Genomic DNA, 20322 nt, shown 5'->3' on the forward strand with positions numbered 1-20322 from the left:
TGTGAATTTACAGAATGTTGCATGCAATGTCAGGATATCCTTCACAATGTTGCTTCTAATCAATAAACATATCTATTCTAAAGGAGTAGGACAGCGAGCCAACACCCATGGACATCACTCATCTTACAATATACCTCATCAAAACACAGCCTAAGAGACTGCTGGAATGGCCTCTTAAATTCCACATCACAGGACAAGCAGAACAATACCCTGAGGATTTGGGGTTTCTACAGGATGCTGCCATAGACTTTAGACTAGGGACCAGTATTTGATAATGGTTTTTATATAGTGAAAAAACAAGGGACTAGAAAGTAAGGGGAAGAAGTCAGCAGGTTTCCTTCCACTAGTATGCAAAATATGTTTGCTTTCTCTCTTCACACAGAGAAATGCTTACATTATGGGTGGTAACAAAGATACTGCTAAATTAGAACCTGAGACTATCCTCTGACATCTTGGAGTCCTCAGGCGACTATCCCATCAGGCAAAGAGAGAAGAGAACTTGCTCCCTGATGGCAAGCTGACACTCAGGGCATTCTCAAGGGCATTCCTTTATGGGACAAGCTCCGATCATAAATATTGAAAGACTGCAGCAACCCAATAAAGACATTACTCCTAATGACACAGTCTTTGCAGTGATGAAGGCTTAGGCAGTTCCACTAGGCAAAGAGTCCCAAGTGGAGACGAGGTCAAAGGGTGAGAAGTTGTAGACATCAACCACACCTTTGTAGCTATTTATAGAAACAAGACCTATAGACACTATCATGTATTAATTCTTGCTGATTATATGGATATTTGTATATGATAATCAAGTTTATTTTCCCCTTTTTCCTATTGATTTATATGAAGAAAATTATTGGGTGTTAATTTACAGTTTAGTTTTTGAGTTGCAGATTTTCCAGGTGAGTTGTGTCTGAACTAAAAGGAATTAATATCTCTAACATGTGAATATAGTGATGGAAGGTGAGAGTGTCTTTGTATTGCATATTCTTCATTTGCTCAAAGCACAGTAGGACCACGTTAGGAAGAAGCAGCGGTAAAGTAGACACGTGTGCATGAAGCTGAAGGCCCAGGATGGTTAACTGATGCCACTAACTCACATCTACATTTCTACAATCTATGCTGTACTGCTGAGCCTCAGAGCCCACAAACCACATTTCCAAGTCCCTTGCTTGTTGACTATAAGATTTTGCTGGTGAGAGGCCCAGTAAGGAGAACAGGAGCAGGGATGGAAAATAAGCATCTACCTGCTGGCTGCAGGAGTTGAGGCCTCTGCTGATTACTGCTACATCAATAGAGGGGGGCAGTACTGTGGCCCCAAACTTTGCAGAGAGTGAAGCATGTCTTCTGCATTTTCATCCTCTTTAGTAGCGGGACAGGGATGACACTTGCCTCTGATTGGGCTGGTATACCACAGTGGTTCAGGTCAAATGGGTAACTATGGCAGCAAACAGCAGGTCCCTATCCACTGCACTGCCTTCACCCCCTGCCAGTGCTCACCACTTTAGCCTCCTGTTCTTCCAGCCGTGCCAAAACCTCTGAAACCAGCCTCTTTTATAAGCATCCTCAGCCTTAAATACCTTCATATTTTCTCCTTTACCATTTGATCCACATGTTCTGCTAGGATTCAGACATTTTTTCAAATGTTCAATACAGCCACTGCTGTGTCCCATCTTCCTCTTGGAAGATGACTTCATCTAGTTTATCTGTTAATTTCATTTCCTTTTCCCCCCACTTTTCCTGGGGGAAAAGACTCTATTTTGCTATCAAGTACCATTTAAAATTCCACAAAAAAGTACAGTTGCCAGTATCTGTTTTTCCTTTATTTCTAGAGTAACCACCTACAGTAACTCTTAACAGTGTTTATACAAAATACTTGGTTGAATGCCATTTAACACTTGACACACAAAAACATAAATATATTATAACTGAAAAATGAAACATATATTGAAGAACTGACTAACAGTAGAAATTTTAAAGGAAGGAAAAAAAGAATATAATTGCAGTAATAGTAATGACAAAGAAATTATTATGTGCCAAGCAATCTAGGAAACAATCATTTAATCCTCACCAAAGAAATCCTAGGTGCAAATAACGTGTTACTGAAGCTCTTACAGAAACCGTGAGACCCTTAAATTGTATCTACTTGACCTGCTTTTCAACTGAAATAGAATGTACCCAAATCAATATTTCCCTTTTCCTACATAATTGGGGAACAGCGAATTTCTTTTATGTTAGGATTATGTGCATAATATCTCATTTATCTGACATATTGGGAAACGAGATATTTTACAGAAGTTAATTTTCATTATAACTAAATCTCCTCCCTTAAGAATGAACTTTAAAATCTTAAACCACATTTTTTGGAGATCTTTCTAGTAAGTACTAAACACTAACCTGTCTCCACACAGAATTAATTACTGAATCATTTTGCAAAGACTCAAAAACTGTTATTATGGACCTCAAAGACGACACTGTGTCATTCCGTTATGTCTCAGGAACTGCTGAGAGAGGGGGCTCTTCCCCACTCCTTTCCCTGCACATCCTTAGTGACCTTACCAATGCTCCTGTGTGCTTCTTAAACTCTCCATCTTCCCTCAGGGACAGTCTCTCCAAAGTTACTTCTTCCTGACTACCTGTCTACCTCACTCTAGCAAGTCAACCTGTAGTAATCTATGCAGAAAAACTAGATAAGCATGACACCTGGAACTGTGGCTATGGAAAGAACAGTAACAGAGAGAAGTCAGATAGTTAGATGAGTACATGGCCAATGAGCCAAAAATGGAATTAAGTGAAACTTTTCACAGTTAGTGCAATGGCTCAGAAACCTTTTAGTGTCCAGGATGTACCTGAACAGAGAGTGAGAAGCAGATGAGGGCGAAGTCAAACCTCATCACACGATGAGATGGGCATTTGGCCAGCAGTCAACACGCTTTGTTGGGACACCTGCATCCCCTATTGAAAGGCCTGGGTTCCAGATTTAAGTTTTGCTCCCAATTCCAGATTTGTACTAATAGAGAGCCTTACAAGCAACAGGTGACAGTTCAAGTCATTGAGTGCTTGCTACCCATATGGAAGACTTAGATTTTGTTGCTGGAACTTGGCTTCAGGATAATTTTTTTTTAAAGTCAACTTTACCACAAGTAAACATAAACTCACACACACTCACACACACACACACACACACACACACTCAGCCAGCAGTCTGTAGGTAACAATATTTGACAGCATAGATAGCAATGGCTAAGGGATGACTTATAGGATCAAACTGACAAAGCAATGAACATGGACAAGAGTGAGTGGCTGCCCTGAAAGTCATTCTTGGCACTCCACTTTGCCTCATCTCCCACAGCAACTCCACTGCCAAGTCCTGTGGACACTGCATTCCAAATTGATCTCTACTCCTTTCCATTTCCACAGTCTCCTCTTTCAGTCTGACACGAGCTCACACCTGAGGATAACAGCCACAAAGCCGTTTTGAAGCATCATGCTTCCACACAATTCATGCTTAATTCTACAGCCAGAGGATGTCTCACAACTCCTATCTGCTCATGCCACACCCAATCAGTAGTTAACCAGGCCTTCGTTAAGGTGAGTGCTGCCTCTGCCCAATCAGAAAGCTAGGCCCAAATGTCAGCGTGTCCTGTGCATGGAAAGCACTGGTAATGCTGGCTTCTTTGTGTTTTCAGTCTTCTGGTGCAGGTCTTGTGAACTGATCACCACCACATCTCATGATGCAGGACACCCTCATGGTTTAGAACTGGTGTCCACAGAAGCCCCCAAAAAGAAGTCCGATGTTAGTATACACATTTCCTTTGATCTTGTTTGGACAAACCCATTAACTGTAAAATCCTGAGTTAAGGACCCAAAGACAAGCTTCCTTGTAAACGTGTAGACAACAAGAGATATCATGAAGAAAGAACATTTCATTATTTTTATCAAGACATGAAGGAAGATGTTCTAAACTATTGTCTTATTAGTAGAGTTTTTGATAAAAATAAAATGCAATATAAAATATCATATAATTAAATTCTAAAACATACATTCAGTAAGTCATAAGCCTAAATCATCTATTAACACAACCATTTAAATCTCGATGACCTCAGATTTCCAAATTGAGTAACAAAAACTAATGCATATGATGTAGTAGACATTTTAAACTGGAGTTTAAAAGGATGCTTTCCCAATTTAACTGAAATACAGGTCATGTATGAATAGCTTTGGGAAAGTAAATGGTAAATTCTTGAAATGCAATGTAAGTATTTTCAAAGTTATAGAACACTTAAAATAATTTTTAAAAGTTATTAAAATTGCTCTGATAATTTACTTTGGTCAGACAATGGGCTGCATGCTTTATTTTATTTCCTTTAACATGAACAAGCCATGAAATAAGAATTGTTATTTGCACTGTTATACAGATGAGGGAATGGAGTCTTGGAGAGGCTAAATTATTTTTCAAGGCCAAAAAATATCAATGTGGGGCCTGCATTGTGGCATAGTGGGGTAAAGCCTCTGCCTGCAGTGCTGGCATCCCATATGGGTGCTGGTTTGCATCCTGGCTGCTCCACTTCTGATACAGTTCCCTGCTAATGCACCTAGGAAAGCAGCGGAAGATGGCTCAAGTGTTTGGGCCCCTGCCACACACATGGGAGACCTGGAAGAAGCTCCTGCCTCCTGCCTTTAGCCTGGCCAAGCCCAGGCCATTGTGGCATTTGGGATTGAACCAACAGATGGAAGATCTCTCTCTCTGTGCCTCTTCTTGTTTGTAATTCTGCCTTCCAAATAAATAAAATTTTTAAAAATATGAATACATGCACAGAAGCCAATCACCTCACCTCACTGTTGTGCCTACTCCTGTTATGCATTCCTGATCTAATTTTCTCTTCCAAATTTTTAAGAATTCCACTCATTACAAACATGTTCTCATCCTAAAAACAACCAAGATGAGCCTAAAGAAAAGAATAGTAAATACTTATTGAAAGTATATTTCCAGTATTTACTTGATGTTTTGTAGGGCAAAAAGAGTAAAACACACAAATTGAGAGAAATAAGAAAAGGGTTAACATAGGTATAATTTAAAAACAAAAATTCAAGGGTTAAACAGGAAGGATAAACACCACTGAAAACGGTATGCCAAACAAATGGCATATAATGAAGTCACAGGCAGTAGCAACAAGAGCTTTTTGTTTTTTAAAGATTTATTTATTTATTTGAGTGGCAGAATTACAGAGAAAGGTTTTCTATTTTCTGGTTCACTCTCCAAATGGCCACAATGGCCAGAGCTGGACTGGTCTAAAGCCAGGAGTCAGGAGCTTCTGGGTCTCCCACGTGGGTGCAGGGACCCCAGCACTTGGGCCATCTTCCACTGCTTTCCCAGGCTGTAAGCAGAGAGCTGGATCGGAAGTGTAGTAGCTAGGACTTGAATCCCATGTGGGATGCTGGAGCTGCAAGCAGGGGTTTAATCTACTATGCCAGCACTAGCCCCAAAAGAAGCACTTTTAAAAAATTCTTTAGAGCGGCCAAGGGTTCTTACAGGGCATTAAAGTCTTCTATAGGTCTTGCATGTGATAAATCTTAGTCCTCCATTAAGGTAAAAGTGAAAAGTCCACGATTTGAGAAGATATTCCTGGTGGGAAAAATTAACTTTTTCCAACAGGCGCAAGCAAGAAAGCACAAGGTTTAGTAAAGATAAACTGATTAGACCAACATTTGTCACTGTTGTCTTACATGGGAAAGATTTAACTGAAAACAAACATTTAAAGGGGAAATTGAAGTCTTGAACACTCTAAGGAGTTGGTAGTTTATATTGACAATTTTACGAACTTATTCAGAGACATGATGAAGTCATAAATAGAAGCATCAACATAGAATCACACGGACACTATGGGAAACGGTGACTTGATCAGCATAGCCCTGACTGTTAATGAACAACTTAATACATTATCCCTCTTAGTAGTTTTTTTGTCTGTTCTACTTAATATGACTGGTTTAATTCTGTAATTAATACACAGTTATTCTTAAGTGTTAAAAATTAACTGAAATGTGATCCCTGTTAAACATAAGAGTGGGAATAAGAGAGGGGAGAGATGTATAATTTGGGACATGCTCAAGCTGACTTGCCCCAAATGGTAGAGTTAAAAACATACCAGGGGATTCCAATTCAATCCCATCAAGGTGGCATGTACCAATGCCATCTCACTATTCCAAGTGATCAATTTCAGTTCATAATTGATCATAATGAAAGGACTAAGAGTCAAAGGGAGCACATAAACAAGTCTAGTACCTGCTAACACTAACCGATGGAATAAATAAAGGGGAGTGATCCAACATGGGAAGTGAGATACTCAGCAGACTCATAGAATGGCAGATGTCCTAAATAGCACTCTGGCCTCAGAATCAGCCCTAAAGGCATTTGGATCTGGCTGAAAAGCCCATGAGAGTATTTCAGGCATGGAAAGCCAAGACACTCTGGCAAAAGATCTCTGCGAGTGAGATCCCAGTGGAAAGAACAGGTCTTCAAAGAAGGAGGTACCTTTCTCTGAAGGGAGGAGAGAACCTCCACTTTGACTATGACCTTGTCTAAACAAGATAAGAATCGGAGAACTCAGAGGGCTTCCATAGCCTTGGAAACTCATGACCGGAGCATAGGGAGACTACTGATGCCATAGACAGGAGTGTCAATTGGTAAAGTCAACAACAGGAGTCACTGTGCACTTACTCCTCATGTAGGATCTCTGTCCTTAATGTGCTGTGTATTGAGATTTAATGCTATAACGAGTACTCAAACAATATATTTCACTTTGTGTTTTTATGGGGGTGCAAACTGTTGAAATCTTTACTTAATGTATACTAAACTGATCCTCTGTAAAAAAAAAAAAAAAAAGAAATTATCAACTTCCAACTTGACTCTCACTGGGATTAAACATGACAATAGGTCTGATCTGATTTCATCATCATTTAAAAAAAATCATCTATTATTTTTCACTTTATGTTTCTGTGTGGGAGCAAACTGTTGAAATCCTTACTTAATGTATACTAAGCTGATCTTCTGTATATTAAGATAATCGAAAATGAATCTTGATGTGAATGGAAGGGGAGAGGGAGTGGGAAAGGGGAGGGTAGTGGGTGGGAGGGACGGTATGTGGGGGAAGCCATTGTAATCCATAAATCGTACTTTGGAAATTTATATTCATTAAATAAAAGTTAAAAAAAAGAATCACAGATAAAATAGACTGAAAGAGGGGAAAATAACATAGTTAAAACTACCAAAAAACAAAAACATATATAATGCACAGAGCTGTGCTGTTTGACTGTGGTATGGTATGATAAGAACACTATCAGAATAAGGAAGGGTCTACCTTTATCAGAAATGGACAATGACATTAGCAATGAAAAACTCATAGACATTTGATGCCAAAGAACTCATTTCTTCGTATTACTGACTAAAAGAGGATTGGTTTTCAGCAACAACAAAAGTTATGCCCTGTGACAGTATTATCCTGTATTCCAACTGTAGCAAAGTGAAAACCTCAGTTACATTGTTATTGCACTATAGCTTCAGAATATGTGTGCATTGGGGAAAACTGAGTTATTTCATACAACCACATATGACTCTACAAGTATCTCCAAATGCAGTAATTAAATACTCTTCTGTACGAATTGCCATTGTTATATAACAGGTTAAGCTTGCAGTGCTTGACATACCATATAGGTGTCAGTTCGAGTCCTGGCTGCTCTACTTCTGATCCAGCTCCACGTTAACATGCCTGGGAAAGCATGACCCAGGTCCTTAGACCTTAGGCTCCTGCCACCCATATGGGAGACCTGGAAGAAGCTCCTGGCTCCTGGCTATGGCCTGGCCCAGCCCTGGCCATTGTGGCCATCTGGGGAGTAAGCTAGCAGATGAAAGTTCTCTCTCTCAACTCTGGATAAATGAAATAAATCTTTTTAAAAAAAATTTCCTGCAGGGGAGCATGACAGAAGAGAAGAGACAAATGCTTGAAAGTGAGGAATTTCATACTGAAACTTAACAATCACATTAGTGGCTCCATCAGGTATCATTTAATCCTCGGGGGGGGGGGGACTTGATAATGGCATGGGTATTAGTTTTTCCTTTACAGATGAGAAAATATACTTCAGAGAGGCTAATAACTTGTCCAAGAATACACAGCTAGTGAGAGGTAGAGTTACAGTTGGCACCGATGCAGTGAGTCCTACAGTACATAGGACATTCTACTTGACAGTTTCTCTATTCCTATTTTTTGACATTTAAAAAAATCACAAAATAAAACATAGAAAAGCACATTAAACATAAATATTTTATTGACAAATTAAAAAGCAAAAACACATGCAATAATCAGGTAGATTAAAAAATATGGAGGGGGTGTCATGGTACAGTTGGTTAAGATGCTGCTTAGGACCCCTATTTCAGAGAGCAGTCTGAGTTCCGGCTACTCCATTTCCACTCCCATTTTCTGCTAATACATCACAGCAGGTGATGGATCAAGTGCTTGTCCCCCTGCAACCCACATGGAGGACCTGGACAGAGTTCAGGGCTCCTGGCTTTGGCTTGGCTGAGTCCTATCATGGGCATTTGGAGACTGAAACAATGGATGCAAGGTCTCTCTTCCTCTCTCTCTTCCTCTCTCCCTCCCTCTGTGATTGAATGTGTGTATGTGTGTGTTACTCTGCATTTCAAGTACAGGAAAATAAAGAAACATATTTTAGAAATAGAATACTCCCAGCATTCAAGCAATCATCCATGAGTCCCTTATTGCTACCCTTTCCATCCCTTGCAGATAACAAGGTCGACATTTTAAGAAGTATGTCCTTGCTTTCCTAACTGATAATGTAACCCTAATAAACACAATTAACTTGTGTATGATTTTCTACTTTACATTAATAAAACCACTCATGTATTATATGAGGACACTTCAAAAAGTTTATGACATTTGTGTATTATGAAAAAAAATTGCATAGATTTTCAAAATCCATGCCAAACAAAATAAACTTATATATGACTTCTATTTTACCCACGTTTTTTTTGGAATGCCCTCATACCATCTGCCAGTAAGGTAGCTACAAGAAAATAAAACCTTATTATGCTATATGATAAAGAGCCTCAGGTTCTTTAATCCAGTTCTATGCAATCAGTTCTTCAATGGCCAATCCACAAAAAGGATACTTAGTCTCCACTGGCTGTTCAATGCAAGCATTTCCAAGTTTATCACCTCTCTCATTCCATAATGATAGATTTTTAAGGTGTTTAATTTTCACAGGGAAGCTGAATCATAATTGTCCATAAAGCACATCCACTGGGATATATATATTTGTGCCTCTTCATCATGTTATGTCAAATTGTATTTTCTGAGGTGCTCAATAGGTTGTCATATAGAACCAAGGAAATTCAATACAAGTACAATACGATGTAAATTTAATACAAGGTATCTCTATTTACACTGAAGAACTCTGTTTACTGTAAGAATTAAACAACAATGCTTTAGTGTATCATAAAAATAACATGCATTGTGAATATAGATGCTCCAAACATATTTGTTTGTTTTTTTCCAGTGCCAATGGCAATATGAATATCAACGGAAGGTTCCCCTAAGGTCCAGATGATGATTGAATGTGGCAGATATCTCCCTCTGTGAATACTTGATCCTTCAATTAAAAAGGAAAAGAGAGAAGAGCTTTCACCTTGTGGAATAATGCCTTATTACTGTTATGCTCTCCTAAAAATGGAATCAACAGAATCTAAAAAAGACTGTGCTTGGGAAATTCTACCTGACAAACTGATTGGAGGTGTTTCATAAAAGTTACACAAGGTTTGCTCAAAACTGTCAGGCAGTTTTCCTAAGTGATTCACTGAATTCCATATCCATTTCACCTATTAAAACAGCATTTCCAGGAAAGAAAATAACTCATATTTTGACTAGTTATAATAAAGTTATTTCAAAATAAAAAAGTTTTAAGAAATTATTTCTTTAAAACCAGGGAAAAATCAGAACAGAGATCTTATGAATTTTGAGTAGTGATTCTGAGAACAAGACACTGAACAAGGAACTAAAAAATGTCTTTTTTTTCACATGACCAGATGGAATCCTACATTATGAGCATTTCTACAAAAAATAGAGACAGAATAGGGTAGTGAATAAAACCAAAAATTTTGTTATTCAAAGCTTCTTTTATATTACATTTGTACTTAACGAGGTGCATTTATTTTGAGTAGTTTAAATTATTTAATACTTATGAATCTGAATATCTACATGTGAACACTGGGATAACAATATCTACTTCATGGGCTAGTTAAATAAGGTGTCTAGTAAATGGATATGAACTGTAGTTATTGTTACTATTAGTGTTACCAGGAAATCAAATGCTCATTTCTATGTGTGCATGGAGTACTTAATTAATACTCATGCCCACACCTTCATGTATATAAATTATAAAAATTTATTTCTATTGCATCATTTGTTAATATGAAGGATAACATATAGACAGTGTGTATAAAAGCGCTATATAAACTGGCTTCTCTGCCGCCCATACCTGAAATAATGGGTATGCTCAAAAAACTGAATTAAGCTTTTTTTTAATAACTTGCTATCATCTTTGTAAGTCTATACCAGTTTCCAAAATCTACAAAAACAATTAGTCTCCTAAAGTTTTCCTGTTCTTACTTACACAATTGCCACCTCTTGATACATAGCCACATATAAATTCTTGCAAAGCTGTGACAATACAAAAGAGTGAATTAGGGACAGGCTAGGGGCTATGGGTTCCTCATATACCCTTCATTTCTCATGAGGCCCTGGGATCCTGGTCCTCTCTTAATGTACCCATTGTGACATTAACAAATCCTGACTGCAGTAATAATATATCTTTTCATATCAATACATCCCAAGCAGATACAACTCTGTGTGGTATCTCTCTTCAGAATATCTACACATTACCAGAATATCTTCACATTAGCTGATGAAATCTCAGCTAAGGAACTGAGTTTCTTAGTGTGTGCTTTAAACCCTCAGAAGGCCAAGAAGGAGATTCCCCTCCACTAGTTTTGAAATCATCCCACTTAATTTGCATAATTGTCAGATGTGCATTTATGAATGACTGCATGTGCTTCTCACCTCAACACAATGTCTTATGATTATTCCCATCATTGGTAAACAACTCATTCAACAGCCTTTTAAAACCCATCAACTCTGTGATTGACACTTTGTCAAGGTCTGGGACCACAGCAGATGACAAAAACGTATGATCCCTGCCCTCAGGTGGCATGTACTTGCACAGGGAAATTATTTTACATAGAGTCACTCAGGAAGAGAGGATAGTTTTAAGAACTTACAACTATTAATGAAGGATAAGAATTTCATATTCTATATTTTTACTTGGTGTTTTTTAAAAAAACACACTTGCTAATTAGCTTATCACTTTTAAGTGACATTGCAGTGTTAATTTAAATAATGAAGAATAAGTGTGGCATAGTTAGATAACCATACCATTTTAGCAAAGTAGACTTCAGGTACCAGGAAAAAACATATTTCAAGATTGTAAGGCCTAAGCTTCTAAAAGGGAATACGGCTCATGAGAATTTAGAAACTCTCAAAAGCATAATTCTAATTATGATATGCAATTGTAATCCACACAATACAGGTCACCAATTTCTTAGACAGTAATCCTTCCTGCTACTTCTCTTTGATGGCTAATGGTATTACAAAGGAAGAGTCAAGGTCCTACATAATAGAGGATTCTTTCATAACCTCGACTGAGCAGTAGCTCTTTATAGAGGATTTTAAATCCTACCTGAATTTCTAGAAGGGAAAGAACACCTTTGCCAGAGAGAACATGGGTGCAAAGGACTCTGATTAGAGAGACACAGGGCTGCAGTGTCATACCATCACTTTTGCAGGTATGAGAAGCAAGGGACTAGAATTAGGCAGGACATATTTGAAAGGGAGCAAAGCCTTAGGTGTGAATCAAGTGATAATGAGTCGGTACTTAAAGACTGTACTTGGCAGACTGAGGCGATTATTAGCAAGCAGCACTATTTGTAATAGAAACATGGTAGGAACTTAAATGTCCATCAAGAAAAGAGGGGATGGGGAAGCTGTGGTTTCACTTAGAGGGCATCAATTTTGCCCTTTGAAAGAATGAGATCAAGCTACACTTAAGTGCCTAGGAAAAATGCTCCCACCATATTGTTATATGAGAAAAGTGAGTCCTAATACAGACCAAATGGTCTGATCTCATGTTTAACAAATACCTATTTTATGCATCTGCCTTTATGTGATTATTAATTAATACATTTGTGTTACCTTGCTGTAACACAATCCTTAATTTTTTGCCCCTGCCTGAAAAGTTTATAGTGTAGGCCGGCACGGTGGCTCACTTGGCTAATCTCAGCCTACAGCGCCGGCACCCCAGGTTCTAGTCCCAGTCGGGGTGCCGGATTCTGTCCCGGTTGCTCCTCTTCCAGGCCAGCTCTCTGCTGTGGCCCAGGAGTGCAGTGGAGGATGGCCCAGGTCCTTGGGACCTGCACCCGCATGGGAGACCAGGAGGAAGCACCTGGCTCCTGACTTTGGATCAGCACAGCGCCGGCTACTGCGCGCCAGCTATAGCGGCCATTTGGGGGGGTTGAATCAACAGAAAAAAGAAGACCTTTCTTTCTCTCTCTCTCTCACTGTCTAACTCTGCCTGTCCAAAAAAAAAAAAAGTTTATAGTGTCTTATTCCACCTTCTTTATATCATCAGTATTTTATAATGCTAACGAAATCATATGAAATTCACCATATTCACTGTAAGTATATGGTGTAGTATTATCTACATGCATATTGCTGTGTAACAGATCTCTAGAATATTTTATTTTGGAAGACGGAAACTCTACTCAGTGGATAGCAACTCTCTTGGCTCCCTTTCATACAGCTTCTGGTACCTTTGTCTCTGCTTTCTGTTTCCATGTATTTGGCTACTATAGATGCTTCACGTGCATGGAATCACACACTATTTGTCTTTTTGGAACTGGCTTGTTCCATTTGTCATCATGTGGCCAAGTTTCACCCAGGTTATAATATGTGATAGAATTTTCTTGTTTTTAAGGCTAATGTTCTATTGTATATGGGATCTTCTAAAAGTTCATGGAAAATGCATGTTAAAAAAGAAGCTGCATGGATTTCAAAAATTTTTGTACCAAAATAAACTTATCTTTTAATCCCATTTGTCATGTATATGCCATAGACATTTTGGTTGCTTCCACCTCTTGGCTATTATGAATAATGGTGCAGTGAACATGGTGGTACGAATACCTTTCTGAGAGTCTGTTTTCAATTCTTTTGGATATGCACTAAAAGCAACAAATCTGGATCATACGACAACTATATTTTTAATTTTTAAGGAAACCTCGTACTATTTTCCATAGCAACTGCACCATTTACATGCCTCGCAACAGTACCTGAGGGTTCAATTTCTCTACATTCTCACCAGCATTTGCTGCTTTCTGCAAATTTGTATTTATTGATATATTCATTTCATTTGAGAGTTAGAGAGAAACAGAGAAAAAAGAAAGAGGCAGACAGAAGTAGACTTCCTATCTGTTGGCTCACTCCCCAAGTGCCTGGGACCCAGAACTTAATCCAGGTCTCTCACCTGTGTGGCAGAGACCCAAGTACTTGAGTCTTCACCTGCTGTTTCCCAGGGAGAACATTCTCAGGGAGGTGGGATTAAATGTGGAGCTGGGACTCAAACCCAGGCACTCAGATGTGGGACACAGGTATCTGACACAGTGCCTTCACTGCTGTGCCCAAGACCAGCCCCATCTGCTGTTTTAGGTAGTGGCAATGAATGCATGCTTACCTGAGCACCTATTTCGTTTGACATACTATTCTTGGAGTTACTGGTATAGTAGTGAACAAAGAAAAACAAAACAAGACAGGAACAATTCCCTGAGCACATGAAGCATGTGTGCAACCAATGAGCAAGCATCCCAGCTTGGAAGACAATAAAAGAACTGAACCCACAAGGACAGAGGCTGTTCTCATGGCCCCTTGGTTCAGTATCATCACCAGTCTTCAGAGAAGGAGTGGATCATTCAAATCAGAATCAGTTATGAAAAGCAGAGTCTGTTTGCTAAGTAGTGCTGGCTAAATGCTACCAATTGCTTGATGGGCAAGAAGAACTAAACACTTATATCAAAGTCTTTCTATAGGTTTTATATTTTGCCACCATCTAGGCTTATATGGAAAATATACGTAGCTCTCATTCCAGAAAGCTTAATTATTCTCAACCAATATTTTTCCTTGTTTTTTTTAAAGTTCTAATGAAAAAAAATCTGCTTTGGTTCACAGCTAGCAGGATCACAATTTTGGAGTCTGAGTGCACAAAACCAAGCAAGATGTACCTGCTACAGGTGATCACAGATCATATGCATGTGCATCTCTGGACCTGCCAACATCTTAATGGAGATGCACTCCCACAGCCCAGAGGGCTCCTAGGAAGCTGATTCTCCATGCGCTTGGTACCTGGTGCGTGCCTGACTGTGTGAGCATCTGTTTACATGGATGTTTCCCTCATGGGACTCGGATACCCTGCAATCAAAGACATAGCAAATTCATCTTGATATCTCCTGTATATGTATCAATTGTGATGGCACCTAGGAGGTCATCAACATGTATGTTCTGAATAAACAAACTCAGATTTCCATAAGGTATATAGAGGCTACACAAATTATCTGGGTTAGCAAAGATATCAGTAGCTCTCATTAGAAGAGTATAGTCCAGGGGTGGTGCAGTGATAGAAGTCGGAGGTGACTTGAGGGTGGTAGTCATGAAGTTGGGCTTCTGGCTGACACAGTGGTTTGTATGAATGAGTGAGAGAAGAAACACAGGAGAAAAAGTAGGCAGGCAGAGTCCAGAGAGAAATTAACTCAGGTATGTTGAGTTTAAGAAGTTGTAGAAATCCACATGGAAGCATCCAGAAGGAGTCTAAGCAAAGACGGCTCCCTGGATAGGGTATTAAATGCTTATCAGCATGTTGATGCCTATAGCCTGGGGAGATCCTGAGTACTCAAAATATTCGTGGTAGAATCCTAGAGTCGGCTTCTTCAATCAAGATTGTTTTAATGATCAGATGTGCATGGGAAACAAAATTTAAATCATTTGAAGGGTTTTTATTAGTAACATAGTAATGAAGTCTATTAAATCCTATAATTGTATTATTCTTCTGCAGCATAGTCAAACACTAGAAAGCAGGGCTGGAATTGTGGTGAAGCGAGTTAAAGCCACTGCTCCCAAAGCTGGCATCCCATATCAGAGCGCCTCTTCAAATCTGGTTGCTCCACTTCTGATCCAGCTTCCTGCTAATGTGTCTGGGAAGAGAGCAGAAGGTGGCCCAAATACTTGGGCCCCTGCCACCCCCATGACAGACCTGGATGGAGTCTCTGGCTCCTGGTTTAGGCCTGGCCTAGCCCTTACTGTTACACACATTTGGGGAGTCAATCAGTGGGTGGCAGATCTTTCTATCTCTCTCTTTCTCACTCTGCTTTTTATAGATGTATATATAGAGAGAAAATCTCAAAAAAAAAAACAAAACAAAACAAAACAAAACTAGAAAGCAACCACAATGTAGCATATGGTGTAAAATGAACCCTGACACCCAAGTTAGCAGGCTTGAATTGAGTTCCAGGCTCCTGGCTTCAGGCTGACCCAGCCCCAGTTATTGCAAGCATTTGGGACATGAATCAGTATATGGAAGCTATCTGACTGCCTCTGTGTGTGTGTGTGTGTGTGTGTGTCTGCACTTCAAATAAAATGAAAAAATATATAAATAAAAAATTTCAAAGAAGAATTTCTTTAACAATAGTTTTGGTATTTGGGAGGATTGGTGGTTGGGGGGCAGGGAGGGGAGTGAACCCAGGACAAGAGGCTTTTCCATAATCATGCTCTTCCTCTCCTAACAATGGACACAGAAATGAAACAATGAAAACTTGGAAAAGGGGAGAGAAGCTGTAAAGAAGTCATTTGGTTTCTTGTTCTTAACAAAACTACTTTTTAAATATCTAACAATTGGTGCTTCAGTAAAAACTGAAAATTCTACTGTGGCTGAACACAAGAATTTAGAAAGTCATCAAAGTGTTAACACAAACCTCAAATACCTTCCAAATTCCTCTTGTTCAATGGACTTATTTTAAAAGTAAGTTATAAAGCGGCTTGCACATGCCCAAAGCCTAACAAAGATCTTTGAAATGTGGCAAGAGTATCTGTAAACAATCAAGAATTCTGAGTGTATTCCTGCGCTCCAGTTACAAGTACCAACTGGGATGAAGGAAGCACTCTGCTATGCAAATCATGCAATAGCATTTAACAGCAAGCCCCTTGGAATAAATCATTAATATTTTCATTGGTACCTATGGAATAGATTTCTTTGTGCAGCAAGAAGTGTGACAAGATTTTTGACTGCTTAATATAGTATCAAATAGACATCCATTTATTTTTTATTAGGAAATGTGTAATAGTACAGGATAACTTCAGTAGCAGAGATAATCACTCACTCTAATTATTAGAGCTCTGTTCATTACCTCAAATATATCTATGCATTTGCCAAAAGTTTAATTAAAATGAGATGGCTGGAATAATTAATATCATAGTAAACATAAGACAAACTAATAAAACTGCAATTTTTTCCTTTATTCTTTTTGGATACGCTCAAAGAGTCTGCTTCAATTTTCAGTAATGAGTTACATAAAATAATTTCTATGATATAATAAGTCTCCTTGATACTTGTCTCAGAAAAGAAGGAAATCCAATGTCATGCAAGTCTCTATTGGTGTGAAAAAATAGCACTATGTTGTCTGAATCTTAAATATATTTCCAACAAATGAATAAAGCAATGCTACTCAAAATTATTAAAAACTCTTCATAATGACATTTCATTTTAATGAAATTTAACTGTCTAGGTTAAGTCACTAAATATACAAAGATGTTTATGTATTGCTTAGAAATGCATACAATCCACTTTAAAGACCTGTGAATGTGTGGATGTTTAAGGTATGCATAGTTTAAAAACTCCATGTTGGAATACTTAGAAAAGGTATAGTTAAAAACACAGAGTTAGGAGTGTCCTCTTTTAAGATGAACTTATTAAATCCAAACATTTTGCAACACGGTATGTACATGAACTTTCCACCTCTCTGCTTCTCCAAGGAAAAACGAATGGCCGTCGAAAACAGAAAGTCATTGAAACCACAATGTCAGGCCTTCTTTGGGAATCCTCGTTTGTTCTTGTCACCTCTCCAGGAGCACAGGAAACAACAGGATGCAGTACACAAGAACTATCAAAAGGGAGCACTTTTGAGCCACCAAAATTCTGAGTTAGCTTAAAAACCACAATCTTCCCAACTACAGACAATGATACTATCTCAGGTATTTTATGTGCTAAAATGATCATTAAAAATTAAGCACCACATATAAGCTGCCATTTAGAATATTAATTTACCTTTGCTAATCATCTTTTTAACTTGAGGCTAAAAGAGTTCACTTACCATTCGGATATTCGGGTTCAGTCCAGGAGATGTTAAAGGAGTCAGGTGAATATGAGTGGGCCTTGGGAGTTGGCACACCCTCGGGAATGTTCTCATCGGTTACAGCCTCACTGGCCTCACTCACTGTGCACCCACCACCTGTGCAAGCCTGAATAAACAGAAATGCAAAAAAACATGTTTTACTCTGGGTCTACAACCTTTACATGCACAAGAGAAATCATAAAAAAAGTTCCGATTTCTTTTACATAACTCTCCCTTTACTCCCTGTAATAAATTTGTGTCACCACTAAGGCTTGACATTTAATTAGCTTGCTTTTGTTTTAAGGACACGAGATGGTATCTCCAATAACCAGACAACAATCCAGAATGTATGCATGTATGAATTCAGAAAGGCCATAGAGACACAGGGCATGTAGAAGTACTGAGTGGGTACGTAGACCTTTAAAATTAGCCTTGTACAAAACTTCCTGGAATGCAATAAACTCACACACACACTCAAATGCATACACTCACACACACATGAGCAAATTACTAGGGGCCAAAGACTTCTCCACAACAGAAAAGTGGTTTCTTTGGCTCAATGTCTAAGACACTACTTGAACACCTGCATCCCATACTGGATGCCTCCATTCAACCACTGGTTTCTCCCACTTCTGACTCCAGCTTGCAGGTACTGTGTACCCAGGGAGGCAGAGGGTAATGGATTAAGCATTGAATTCCCTTGCCTTCCACTTGGGAAACCTATATTGAGTTCCCAGCTCCTGGTTTCGGTCTGGCCCAGCCCCCGCTGTTGCCTACATTTGAGGAGTGAACCAGTGGATGGAAAACTTCATCCATCTCTGACCCTCTCTCTGTCTTGGTCTCTCTGCCTTTCAAATAAATAAAATAAATAAATTTCAACTTTATTTTAAAAGGGTGATTTCTGGCATAGTGAAGGTGGAGAACATCATACAATGGTCTTTTCCTTAATATAGCATCACCAATAGGTTTATAGCATAACACCAATATTAAATAATATTTCTTATCAGTCAATCAATATAAAGCAGTTGTTGAGTGAATATTGAATGACTTAGAGAGTCAAATAATTTATTTCTATGTCAGAAAAGATGGGCTTCATTAGAACTTGGCTCCAAACATGAAGTGATCACGGAACTCCCTGCTCCCTACTAACCTATCACTGATGCTGGAACTGGTAACACACGTGATCAAGAGACACAGAGACAACTGTGAACACTCTCATAATAAACTTCAGGTAGTTACTGAATTTACTAGACAAGCCCTCCACCAGAGAATGGGGACATACATATAAGGCTACATTCGCTAGCAAATACTGCCAATTATAACCTTAAGTAACAATGGTATTTAGAAACTGTCCTTAAGCTTTGGTCAGTATCTTTTAAGATGACAGCAACAATGGACATGTGGAGATTTCAGACTCTTTCAAAAAACCACTAAATTTTATCAAAGTCCATAAGAAAATGAAGGACAACATAAAAGTAGTTATTTAGCCAATTTTCATGGAAAATAGGTATCACTAACATGCAAAATGAAAGCATTTCTTTATTACTTTAGGACTGTCCATTGCTTTTTAATTTGACACAGAGGGAATAATTTTCTTTTAAGATTGATTTATTTATTTGAAAGGTAGAGTTACATAGCAAGAGGGAGAGACACAGAGAGATGGGGAGAGAAAGCAAGCGAGAGAAAGAGAGAGAGAGAGATCTTCTAACTACTAGTTCACTTCCCAAATGGATGCAATTGGTCAGTGCATGGCCAGGCTGAAGCCAGGAGCCAGGAGCTTCATCTAGGTCTCCCACTTTCGTGCAAGGGCCCAAGCACTTGGGCTATCTGCTGCTTTCCCAGGTGCTTTAACAGGAAGCTGGATCAGAAGCAGAGGAGCCAGGACTTGAACCAGCCAGAGACCAGTGCTGCAGGTAGCAGCTTTACCTGCTGCACCACAGTGTCAGCCACAGAGGACATGATTTTCTGATACTTAACAGTCAATATTCCTTTCCTTAAAGTTAGTGGGTGGATTGCTGTGTGTTTTTTTTTTTTTTTTTTTTTTTTTTTTGACAGGCAGAGTGGACAGTGAGAGAGAGAGACAGAGAGAAAGGTCTTCCTTTTCCCATTGGTTCACCCTCCAATGGCCGCCGTGGCCGGCGCGCTGCTGCTGGCGCACCACGCTGATCCGATGGCAGGAGCCAGGTGCTTCTCCTGGTCTCCCATGGGGTGCAGGGCCCAGGACTTGGGCCATCCTCCACTGCATTCCTGGGCCATAGCAGAGAGCTGGCCTGGAAGAGGGGCAACCGGGACAGAATCTGGCGCCCCGACCGGGACGAGAACCCAGTGTGCCGGTGCTGCAAGGCGGAGGATTAGCCTAGTGAGCCGCGGCGCCGGCCTGATTACTGGTTTTTAGGTATGCCTTTATTTTAAAGTTTAATATTACTTGCAAAGTTGTTGCAACTAGTTGCGGATTCTTCATTGTAGTTATAGACAATAATTTATTCTCAAAAAAAAAAAAAAAAAAAAGCTCAGTTGCAGTTCCCATGTTCAGAATACAGCAGGATTTCTCATCAGGTTAAGTTTCAGATGGGTTAAACTGTGGCCTGTGCATGAAACTGCAGTAAGGTTGAGGACCTGATTAATCTCCATGGGTTTTCTCTAATTCTAAGTGGTGGCATGTGCATATATGCAAGAGAAAACTCAGGTTCCTCCTGAGAATGGAATATTTGCAAATCAAGAGGAATCAGTAGAGCATGTAGCCAAACCCTGACTTAAAGCTATAGGACATA

At 39.2% G+C, this 20322-nt stretch overlaps 1 protein-coding gene across 1 annotated transcript in view; it reads right to left on the bottom strand.

The window, feature by feature from the left end:
* Positions 1 to 20322, bottom strand: part of USH2A (usherin) — an 870853-nt gene that overhangs the window by 360786 nt on the left and 489745 nt on the right. The window contains exon 36 of the mRNA XM_089312189.1: positions 17531 to 17678. Within this exon, the coding sequence (XP_089168315.1) occupies positions 17531 to 17678 (148 nt within the window). The remainder of the gene's footprint in view (positions 1 to 17530; positions 17679 to 20322) is intronic.

Source organism: Oryctolagus cuniculus, chromosome 13 (assembly GCF_051225735.1).
Source record: "Oryctolagus cuniculus isolate XC-2025 breed Fujian yellow rabbit chromosome 13, ASM5122573v1, whole genome shotgun sequence".
Classification (NCBI taxonomy): domain Eukaryota; kingdom Metazoa; phylum Chordata; class Mammalia; order Lagomorpha; family Leporidae; genus Oryctolagus; species Oryctolagus cuniculus.